This window comes from Spinacia oleracea, chromosome 5, assembly GCF_020520425.1.
Source record: "Spinacia oleracea cultivar Varoflay chromosome 5, BTI_SOV_V1, whole genome shotgun sequence".
In the NCBI taxonomy this organism is placed as follows: domain Eukaryota; kingdom Viridiplantae; phylum Streptophyta; class Magnoliopsida; order Caryophyllales; family Amaranthaceae; genus Spinacia; species Spinacia oleracea.
The window spans coordinates 123513862-123526580 of NC_079491.1; the positions used below are offsets into that span (position 1 = coordinate 123513862).

A 12719-nucleotide genomic window follows, 5' to 3' on the forward strand; every position below is an offset into this window, starting at 1 on the left:
CAGCGGAATTGTATTATCTTTAGAGGTATGTCGTTTACCCCAACCCATATCATTGAAACAAGACAAGTATTTAACTATTCGCAGCATAACCCTTAAAAAGAAGCAATAGAAGCTGATAAAATTCGCAGCATAACCCTTAAAAAGAAGAATGTGGGGATGGATTTAGGAATGCTAGTCTTAAGAGGGGAGCTATCTGATAATGATGCTGTACTCATTATGGATGGGGCTTGGAACAAGTTAAACAAGAGTGGGAAGATAGTTGCTGCAATCGATTTTATCACAAATAGATGAGAATATGAGAATATGCCAGTTGGTCCAGAATCCAGAATCCAGAATCCAGAATCCAGAATCCAGAATCCAGATGGGTGTCTTAGTTTTCCTGATTGCTTCAAAAAAGGATATCAAGATGCAAGTTTCAACACATGAGAAGTCAGCCTATGGCAATAAGCAGTTGTCACTTTGCTAAAGGATATCAGGATGTTCTACCAGGAAAATTCAATTCATGATGTAGAATCTATTTATTTACCAGATTTCACACATGCAAATCAATACTCTGGATAATGCCAATAATCCAATATAGCTCCATCTATAAAGCAGCAAAACAAAAGATTACCCTCCTGCTTGTACTCATATCACTTACTCTACAACATTACATTTTCAGTACCAATATTTTATCATCTATCCAGACACTCCTGCACGCAAACAACGACAACTAAAGCAACAAGTTATCACAGATTTCAGCAAAGTAACAGGTCCCCTTATTCACATTCCTTTCCCCTTATAACAATAAAATGAAAACAAGATAAACACAAGAAAGGCTTAAATGAAACTTATACATTACAGCAAAATAGCAATAACCGAATTCAGAACCATATCCTCTAAGACAAAGCAGAAAGCACAAATGTCCCCTTGTCAAATTATAAAGAAATCAGAAATAAGTTACTAAAAACACCACAAATGTCAGGAAATGATTTTGGCTAGGGGAGCATACAAACTGTTTAATAAGATGAAGGGAATGAAAGAAGAAACCTCGGTTGATATTTTACAAAGTGTTCAAATACTAATTCATAGATACAAGCGATCTCATGATTCACAATGTGACCAAATGAAGTCAATACTAAAAACACCATCCAAAATACTAGATTCAGCCTATTATTTCATCCAAGACTCAACTAACAAATAAGCAACTATAAGATTCAAGATGTTATACTTAAAATACCAAACAGTATGCAGTAAACTAAAGGAGGAAGGGAGTGAACTCGACCTTAGTCGACAATTTCGAATCAGATATCTCAGAAGTACTAGCAAGCGACAGAGGTTGACACGAAATCACAGCTTCTCCGTGAAGCTTGCAATTCAGTCACTCACTAAATTAAACCATTGTAACATCAATCTAATTCATTCACATAAGCAAGAGTTTATCAAATTCCACGACTTCTACCAAAGGCACTGTTGAACAGAATGCAAAGAAATCAGTGCAGCCAACTAGTTCAATCTGTCCAGCATTCAAACTTGAAAAGGATAGAAAAAGAAGTCATGTATCCTAGAATCACATGGAGTCTAACGAAAAGATAGAAAAAGACTCACCAGTCACAATGTACCAGAAGATGAAAGCATCATAAAATAATCCCTACCATTGTAAAATTCAAACTGTATAATTTGTAAAATTCACACTCATTAGGCCCAAAATGATTTGGGGTCGGCTAACATGAATCGACATAGGAAATTGTCAATGTGACCAATCAAACAAGACAGGAACGGGAAGTTAAAAGAATAAACAAGGAAGAGGGGGAAAGTGAAAGTAATGTAAGTAAAATAACAGAAATATAAAATACTGATATAAACCAACATGAGATGTTACTGATACAAAATACTCTGGGGGAAACCCCTACATCACCTCTCTCTGTACCTTCTATGCAAAAGTAAAAGCTGAGAAACCAATATTCATCAGCGATACCATGAAAACTGGAAGCAACAGAGAGGAGTTTCAGTTGATGCATGACACAGCGCGTTCATATCAGACTTCATCTTGGTCCTTGAAGCTCTGCATCTCTTACTCCTCATGAAACAAAGGGTCACCCACAGTTCAGTGACCTTCGTTACCTTTCCTTTTGGTGCTGCTGCGCTTTCCTGTTCTTTTCTCTCCACGCTTCCGTGTGGAACTGCACCCTGATTTTGGGGGGACAGTTTGTGTAGAGGTAGCAGGCATATGTTGACCATTAACCAAACCAGGGAAACCAACAGCAGGGATTCTGTACAACCACCACCATACATATTAACATATGTGAGGAATGACAGAATTAGACCATAAATTAAGAAACTACTACTACTACTAAGTCTGATGATATGAACTATGAACCATGCTCAAGCAAATACAAACACTATGAACGATCCACGCTGCAAAAGAAGATCAGTTTTCAAATAGAAGAAGAATCAAATGCAAGTGTGTGAATTTTTCAATGTCTTCCATTAAGGTCATACAACTGTGAAAAGGATGCAATAAAAACAGGATGAGCAAGGAAGAAGAAATGACAATCTCGAGCAAAAACAGAGTATTTTTCGATAATGTGGAAGATCACTAACCAAGCAGCTTCGAGAGAAAATGGGAGAAAATAGTACGTGGTGACTTATGACAAAATACGTCTATCAATTTATTATGATGACCAACAATGAGTCCTAAAACTCTATCTACCAAAATGCTGAAAACATGTCATTGATGATATATATAACGTCCACATAGAAAAGGGAGAGAGATTTCAATCTTGATTTAACATTGAAGTATATAATGTCTCCTGTCTTAAAAACTTAAAATGATATTTACTCATAGATCTTAATAATTTGGCAACATGTCAAGTTCAGGAGGAAGTTAAAGATGGTCCCTTATTTTCCAAGGTGAAAGACAAGATATTAAACATTTAAACATGTGTTTTGTTTGTTATCTAAGAGACTAACATACATACAATACATGCTACAAATGTGACTTTCTCCTAAACATAGAAGCAAAATATGCAGCCCAGCCCCTTAAAGGCAGGTAGGCAATAGAAGAAAGGAGAGTCAACTCATAATATGCAGCCAACCCCTCTAAAGGGATGTAGGTTAACTGAATTTCAACTTTCCCAATTAGAACATCAAGGAAGTTCACAAAGGTGGAAACACATAATACAATGAACATGTAGGTTACCTGAATTCCAACTTTCCCAATTAGTACATCAAGGAAGTTCACGAAGGTGAAAACACATAATACAATGAAGTAACACTTTCGAATCACGGCATTACTATCAACTGCTATGTTTAAAATCAAGAAGAGGAGCAAATTGCAGGAACAGGAGCTGGAAGGATAAATAATAAACAAAGAATAAGACATATAAGAAATTCATACCCAACAAGAGCACGGCAGACTCCGGCTTGGTTAAGGAAGCACCATACGCACTGCCCAGGGAAATACGCAGCATCTGATTCTCAGCATAACAACACTGAAGCAACCTCCCTAATCTCCTACATTCCGCTTCCATGTATTTACTCTTCATCTCCAGATCCTTCACATACATCTTTTTCCTTTCTCTAGATCGCAGTGCTGCATCTCTATTTCTCAATTGTCTGATCAACAATCATTTCACATTATTATACAATCTTCGTTTTAAAAAGCCAAGCAACGGTTATACAATCTTCGTTTTAAAAAGCCAAGCAACGGTTATACATAACACAGACTGAACAACTACACACATACACACAACATGAAAAAATTCTACTAACTCTAATACAACACATGCCAAATTGCCAATGCCTACTCAAAAATTACTGTGATTCTTCTAACTACAAATACACGAGAACACGACTCCAACCACCTTCAAACTACATCCGAATTTAATTGTCACATTACTATTTATAACAACATTAGAGCTGTCAAAACAGGTCATCGGGTCGGGTTTGGGTCGGGTCATCTCGGATCTCGGGTCATGATCAGGTCGGGTTGTGTTGGGTGAATATTCCATCCGGGTTGAGTTTGGGTTCGGTCGGGTCGATTTCAGGTCGGGTCATGTCGGGTTTTTCCCTATCCCGGGTTCAGGTCGGGTTCGGGTCGGGTCACATTTCGGTCAGGTTTGATTTCGGGTTCGGGTCTTATCGAGTCTGGTTTAAGCCGGTTTGTAGCAGGTAATTTCGGGTTCGGGTCTTATCGAGGCGGGTTTAAGTCGGTTTGCAACACATTTATTTTCGGGTTCGGGTCTTAGTTTGAATCGGATAATAATCAGATCAAATAGTATTCAGGTCGGATCACTCTCAGGGACGGGTCAAACTCGGGTCTGATAATTAACCTATACATTTTAATTATTTTATATTCTAAAAATTTTTGTTTAACTTATTTTAGAGTTAAATTTTTCAGTATCTAGCAATAAAAATTAAAATAGATTTATCGTTGAAGTTAATATTTGGTCGTGTCATTGATAACTCGGGTAAATCGGGTAGCGGGTTGTCACAGGTCGGGTCAATAGCAGGTTTCATCGAGTTACAATCGGTTTCGGGTTGACATCGGGTCGGGTATCGAATCGGGTTCGGGTCATTGTTCGGTCGGGTAAGTTCGGTTATCGGTCATTTTCGGGTCGGGTTCGGGTGTTACAACATCGGGTTAAAATCGGTTATCGGTTTTTTCGGGTCGGGTACAGGTCGGGTTTCGGGTTAGCTGATTTACCGTAAGCTCGGGTCATGGTCGGTTACGGGTTCGGTCGGTTCAAGTCGGGTTTTCAGGTCGGGTCAGTTTTTGACAGCTCTAAACTACACACCAACGTGACTTACAATTCAGAAGGCAAGTATCAAATAACTAAATAAGTATCCAGTCAACTAATTTTCTCATCTTTCCAGGGATTTCTATATTAAATTTCCAACTTCAAGATTACAACCAAACATATGGAATACACAATTCAAATCAATAATTATTTACTACTCCGTAATAAGATAAGTACTCCGTAATTAGATACTGCTTATAACGGATGGTATAAACTACGAGTTAGGAACAACAAAAAATTCACTAATAAAAAACAAAACTCAAATCAATCGTTGTTTATGAATAAAAAAGAGTAATTCGAAGGTATAAATTATGAATCATTAGCAAAAACAACAACTTCACTTATAATTTCTACAAACAGAATAATAATAAAATTCGTGTAATTATGAATCCTTAGCAAAAACAACAAAATAATAATTTTAAAAAGTATTATTAGAGGCTTACCTTTTACGTTTCTTCGAGAGAGGATCACGATCAGAGTCATCAAGGTCCAAAGCATCATCCCCAGACTTACAATTTTCACCATTCGACTCAAAATTGGGGATTTCTTTACCACTAATATCATAATTATCACTAGTAGTTGCAATTTGAACAGCATTACCCTCGGAATTGGAGCAAGTAGACGAATTCTTATCCTCAAAAGGAGGTGTAGTTGGAGAAGGAGAAGCGTATGATGAGTCTCGGTGATCATCGGACGGAAGACAATCCTCTTGATGCGAATCAACCAGTAGATCAGACCACAAGAAATCATCGCCCAATACTTCTACTGCTGCTTGATTACTGTTATTATGTTCGTCATCGTCGTCCTTCATCAACAACTCCTCAATCCACGACTCAACGGTGGGCCCACTCGCGATTTTAGTTGTTGTTGCTACTTCATCTTCAACAACTTCCAGAGATGGAGAAACGTCTTCGAAGATTCGAAAGTCGTCTTCTAGAAACGGAATATCAACAAACATATTATCCCAATCGATTTGATTCAATTCATCTTCCAGCTCCATTTCAGAATTGATTGAACCGTAATTTATACCCACCTAATTTTACTAGATTTTTCTATCAAAAAAACCAAAAACAAAAAAAATTATTTACAAAAAAATCAAGAAAAAAATTTTCCTAATTATGCATGTTCTACTTAGATTTTGAAGGTTTGGGAAAGCAGAGAGAAAGCCGAAGAGTTTTACTATTTCGTTGTGCAGAAATTGGAGGGACTTTATTTATACCATTAGAAATATTTACGTTATTTAATAAATTATCCCTTTTGATATTTTCCTTCGTCAAGAAGGAGAAGGGGAAACGGGGAGGAAAGTAGGAACTAGGAAAGGACGCGGTGATAAGGAGGGAAGGTGTTTGCATCACGCGACCAATTAGAAGGCTTCTTTTTGATGACATGGCATCCTTGGTAAATTCTTACAAGCCTTGCAATTGCTGACTGCTGTACCCAAAATGACGCGCTCATATTGTTTGTTCATTCTTGTCGACTGTTTGTTCTTTTTTATTGTACTGTTTGTTCATTCTTATTGTACTGTTTGTTCTTTCTTGTTGTACTGTTTGTTCATTTTTGTTGTACTGTTTGTTCTTTCATGTTGTTTTTTAAATTCATCATCAAATTTTCATAATTGTTGTATTTTTTGTTCTTTCTTCTAGAACTTTATGTTTTTTTTTAATATTGTTTGTTCTTTCTTGTTTATTTGTTTGTTTATAATAATCATATGGTTAATGTTCATAATTAAACTCTTCATTAATCTTTTATTCTTTCTTTTTGTATTGTTTGTTCTTTCTTGTTGTACTGTTTGTTCTTTCTTGTTGTTTTTTAAATTCATTCATCAAACTTATTGTTGTATTGTTTGTTCTTTCATGTTGGCTTTAAAATTATCATAAAATTGTTCATAATTGTTGTATTGTTTGTTCTTTTTTCTGGAATTTTATGTTTTTTTTTATATTGTTTGTTCTTTTTTGTTGAATTATTTGTTATTTTTTGTTTATTTTTTTGTTCATAATAATTATCTGCTTTATTGTTTGTTCTTTCTTGTTGTATTGTTCGTTCTTTCATGTTGGCTTTAAAATTCATAATGAAATTGTTCACTTCATTGGTCTTTTATGTTTTTACAAGCGCCTATATTGTTTATTTCCAAATAAATAAATAAATGTTCATTTCCAAAATAGTAAATGTTCATTCCAAATAAATAAATAAATGTTCATTTCCGAAATAGTAAATGTTCATTTTTGTAGTTTATTTCCAAATAAATAAATAAATGTTCATTTCCAAAATAGTAAATGTTCATTCCAAATAAATAAATAAATGTTCATTTCCGAAATAGTAAATGTTCATTTTTGTACCAGTATTTGTTCTTTCATGTTGTATTGTTTGTTTTTTCATGTTAGCTTTAAAATTCATCATAAAATTGTTCATAATTGTTGTATTGGTTGTTCATTTTTCTGGAAATTTATGTTCTTTTTTATATTGTTTGTTCTTTTTTGTTGAATTATTTGTTCTTTCTTGTTTATTTGTTTGTTCACAATAAATATATGGTTAATGTTCATAATGAAATTGTTCACTTCATTGGTCTTTTATGTTTTTACAAGCGCCTATATTGTTTATTTCCAAATAAATAAATAAATGTTCATTTCCAAAATAGTAAATGTTCATTCCAAATAACTAAATAAATGTTCTTTTTCGAAATAGTAAATGTTCATTTTTGTAGTTTATTTCCAAATAAATAAATAAATGTTCATTTCCAAAATAGTAAATGTTCATTCCAAATAAATAAATAAATGTTCATTTCCGAAATAGTAAATGTTCATTTTTGTACCAGTATATTAATGTTCATTTTAAACAACACAAAACGACATCGTTTTAGATGGGGGTACAGCCAGCTTTGGCTGTACCCGGGTATAGCCAAAAATTTACCCAAGCCTTGTACTGTTTGGAGTTTTTAGGGTGGGCTTTGGGTTGAAGTAATTAACCGTTTGGAGGCCCAAATATTAATGCTGATCACTTGATCAGTGATTGATCAGTGATCCATGATTCCATACTCATTAAATCGGGTATGGACTATATCCACGTTTAGGCTGGTTAAATCGGGTCATCGGAACGGTTTTGGGTCGGTTCTAACGGTTCGTGCCATTTTGAAATCCGTTAATGTCGGGTCAATATTTCTATTCGGGTCGGTTCGGATAACTTTTTTTCGGGTGCAGAGGTCGGGTTATAAATTGTTTGGATTAAACTCGGTTTCAATTCGGATAACTTCATTTCGGGTCAATCTCGGGTTCGGTTGGAACTGATTCAGGTTGGAAACGATTTTGAATCGATTCATTTGGTTCAGATTTAGTTTGATTCGGGTGTATGTTGGATTTGGATACAATTTGATCGGTTTAATTCGGGTACGGGTTATGTCCGGATCGGCTAAGTCCGGATTCGTATCAAGTATGGATCAATGAGTCTCGGGTTCGGGGGTCAAGTTCGGATGGGATGTACCTCGAATTTGGGTCAGTTACGGATCATGGTTGTGGTTCAAGTTTAGATTGAGTTAAGTTTGTAATCTTGTGTTCTATTAATTGAATGACTCTTGAGTTCGCGAAAAAATTCAGGTCACTTTATTATTATATGACTTCGTGTCAAATAAAGATTTTTTAGACTTTATTCTATCTCGTGTGACTTTCATTTATCGGGCTAACTCCAGTTGGAATTTTCGATTGGGTTGGAATAGCAACAATTCAGTTGAATTCAAATTCGAATAGACACGGGTCGGGTTAATTCGGGTATCGGGTTTTATCAGGGTCGGGTTGATTACGGTTGTTATCGGGTAAAATCGGTTTTCAGATTGATATCGGATGCGGGTTCAGTTAAAAGTTATCAGATGTAAATCGGGTTCCGTGTCTCCTTGGTTTGCTAGCGGTTCGGTATCGGGTCTTGAATTCACGGGTTAAATCGGATTTCGGGTCAACAGCGGATCGATTTTAATCTCATTATTTCTCGGATATATTCGGTTCGGATGTCAGTTGGTTTCGGTCGATTTTTCAGTTAGGGTCACTTTTTGACAGCACTATCCACGTGGGTCATGCATCGACATCCTTTTTCATGACTGGCACGAGCACAATGACCCACACAAAATATTATGCGATATACTAGACTTGTATCCAACTGATGACCCAATTTGACAACCATACTCTCAACCATGTATGAGCCTATGACATGAAATCGTCGGGTCCTACATAGACTTGAAAACGAGAGCTCTACTTGAGAGTTAATAAGAGTTTGATTAGCTGTAGAGTGTAGGAAGATTAGGTAAGTTGTGTTGGTTTGTTTGTGTGTAATTATTGCCAAAAAATTACAATAATTTGTCAAAGACAATGAGTTTGAAATGTTGAGAAAAAAAATTCAGGTATGAAACAATCACCTCGCTAAGATCTTATTTGTGATCTTGCAAATACTCTGTAACACATAACTTATGTGATTATCTCGTATTAAAATAAATGCACACTTATACATGTAAACTAGCCTCATGGGTTTTCCTCGATTTATCTGACAAAACCTACTTCGACACATTCATACGGTCATACCTTAATAAGTATAGAGAATGAACAGGGCCGTAATTAGAGGAGGGGGGCTGGCGGGGGCCATGCACCCCATAATATGTTCAAAACTTAAATATGCACTACAAAAGCATATGTCTAATATAGTTCAATTAATTATTTTACCTTAAAAGTTAGAGGTTGTTGGAGGTATAAGGTTTGAATCTTAGCTCCCTCACTTTATTCTTGGTATTTTTAATTGTATTTCTGTTTTTCTTTGTTCTAAAAGTTATACTTCCTCCATTCCGGAAACATCGCACCATTTAATTTTTACACTTTCATAATACGACTTTGGCCATTTTTTGTGATTTCTACGTAAGGAAATTTCAGTCATGTCGGGTCATGTTAGATTCATATCGATATATATTTTCTAAATATTAAATTTTTATAATTTTTAATTGCACGCGATTTGAGATATTAGGAGTCAAAGTAATGGTTAGAGGAGTAAAAGTCAATCATGGTGCGATATTTCCGGAACGAATGAAGTATGTTATGTTTGGCCTACGTATATAATTTTTGGTTTCGACCCTAAGAACGAAGTGTATAAGTTGGGATGACATGTATACACGATTAGGGGTGAAAATTCGATTTTCGGTTTGGATTAAGGTCCAACCGAATTCAAACCGAACTAATTCGATTTTCTTTTTTTGAAATCGAATCCAAACCAAATAACATTTTAATCCAAACCAAACCAAACCGGATTTTTAATTTTCAGTCCAATCCAAACCATAAATCGAATTTTCATGGGCCTTTCATTTAGGCCTATTTTGGGCCTATATTATACCTATTTTTAGCCAAATTCCGGACCCTTATTATACTTTTTTAGCCATGTTCGGTTTATTCGGTTTATTCGGTTTCAAACTTTTCAGTCCAATCCAAACCATAAAACGGATTTTAATAAAAATCTTAATCCAAACCGAATCCAATAGGAAAAAAACCGAATCGAATTTCTTATTCGGTCTGATTTGGTTCGATTTTTCGATTTTTTTTGCTATCAAACTTTCACCCCTATACACGATATACACCTCAACATACCTTAAGATTTTATTTGATGGCTATTTGGGGGCCAAGCGGTTTCTTTATGGGCCTAGTTCTTCAAATTGAGTCTTTCTAATGTGTGTAAATCCCTTGTTAGACTTTTACTTTAAGGCCCAAAAGCAAAAGCGCTTTAGCCATCATAGTTTAAATATATTTTTAAATGAGATGAGAATGAATTTCGGATAAATATTAATACCAAATTATAAGATAAAGATGGAGTATAATGAGATAAAGTTATTATTTTGTTTTAAACCCTTTATCATTCAATTTTAGAATAATGCAACTACCCCTATAAATCTACCCAATTTTAGAATAATGCTTGAATTACGTAATTATCCAACTATTGAATGTGGAATAAGTGTAGAATCAACATAATAATCTAAATACCCTATAAATACTCCACAAAGTATAATCAATTATTTACTTATTATTTCGGCCACATGTATAATAGGTGAGTGAAACAAAGAAAAATGGAGGTTGCGTACATTCCCTTCCCCTTATTTGAAATAAATTTTTTGAATTTATCTGAACTTATCTAAACTTAATGGACTTGGACTGATTAAATCATTTATGTATTTGATCAGACCTGATTTCAAGAGAATAAACTTGAGATTGGACGGGTACTTAAAATGGGTACGGGTAACACAATAAAAAAAAGAGATAGTATTTGAACTTAATATCGGATCTGAAATGGGTCGGGTTGAATAGGTATAGTTAGGTTACACCGGGTTCATGTTTTTATCAATATGTTCATACAATGTGGATAAATCAGTAGCGAGATGAAATGGATAGAGGGTTTTACTTCGGGTCAGGTGAATTTGATTCCAAATTATAAAGTCACAATTTTTAATACGTTTATAAATTCTAATATTTGAGGCCTTAATTAGGGGAGAAAGGGGCAATAACTAACTTTTAAAAGTGTGAAGAATTTAAGATCTAGCGGGATTGAATGGGTTATGGATTGTAAACGATTTGAATTAAACGGGTTGTAAACGGTTCACATTAAGCGGGTTACGCGTTAAAATAGTTCGTTAAACGGGTTTGTCGTAAACTGTTCAGATTAAGCGGTTCAAACGGTTTGGATTGAAACGGATTGGGTCATTAATGGCTTTCAGATCCATTCGGTTCGGTTGAAACGGATCTGGTTGTTGCGGAACAGGTTTGTTATCGGGTTTCGTATATTCATCGGGTTAATATTTTCCTGTCAGTTCGGGTTGGTCGAATATAATTGAATCGGGTCTTGGGTTCCAGCTCTCGGAGTATTAACGGTTTGGGTTCTAAACGATCGGACCAACCTTGCGGGTTCAACGGTTCAGCTTGAGAATTGACATCTCTCATAATACAAGATGATATTGCTTTTTATACCTAACATGAAACTATGGGTGGCGCGTGAAAAGGAATAAAAAAATCTACGTATTTTTCTATGTTTTTTTTCTAAATTAATTTAACTTTGCTTAAAGTTAAAATATATAAATCGTGCATCGCACGGGTCCTTTACTAGTAATGAGATAAAGTTATTATTTTGTTTTAAACCCTTTATCATTCAATTTTAGAATAATGCAACTACCCCTATAAATCTACCCATTTACAATAAGTAGTTACATTCCTTTCCTCACACAAACATACGAAGTCTTGGTTTGACGTATCAAACCCACAAGTACCTCGACCCTTAGCACGGTCTTGGCACCGGAGGCAGCTCACCGTGAGCTGGATCTCAAAGTCCTAACGCCATATCCAGGCACTTGGTCGTAGGGTTGCGAGGTGCCTAGGCCGCCAACACTTTTCCAATGAACAGTACTCTGTGTTGGTCCCTATAAACCATTATCTGAGTTCCAAATTCGAAGTTCCTCACAGTTGTCAAATAAACTGCAACATACATACATCTTCATTCTGTATTGGTCCCTAATAGCCATTATCATAAACAATTGAGAGACGAATTAAGCAATTAAGTAAATACACATTCTCATACGGAGTAAACTCTAATTTTGAAGCCATATTATTTTGTAATATAATTAATCTGATTTTTTAATAACTTTTTTTAAGATTATGAGCAGGTTCCGATAATACGATTTGTGTAAAGACACGTAGAATAATACGAAGTACATTTTTTCGGTAGGTAAGATGAGTGCCCTATCGGGCCGTAATTCCGCACGGGTATTATCCAGTCCGGGATGGCCGGCTAGATACTTTGAAAGTGGACGTAAAATTATACATTTTTTGTAGGTAAAATGAAGTGCCCTACTAGTCTATTACCCCGTACGGGTATTTCGGTCCGGGTTGGCGGGCTAGATACTTTAAAAGTTGACGTAGAATTATATATGAATGACGA

The 12719-nt window shown here is 35.4% G+C and overlaps 1 protein-coding gene across 1 annotated transcript; it reads right to left on the minus strand.

The window, feature by feature from the left end:
* Nucleotides 1-1818: 1818 nt before the first annotated feature.
* On the minus strand, nt 1819-6120 carry LOC110794990 (bZIP transcription factor 60). The gene is made up of 3 exons (XM_021999965.2): nt 5225-6120; nt 3380-3597; nt 1819-2252 (listed from the first exon to the last, which is right to left on the minus strand). Exons 1-3 carry the CDS (start codon nt 5779-5781, stop codon nt 1948-1950), a joined length of 1080 nt encoding a protein of 359 aa, XP_021855657.1. The 5' UTR covers nt 5782-6120; the 3' UTR covers nt 1819-1947.
* Between the last annotated feature and the right edge of the window lie 6599 nt (nt 6121-12719).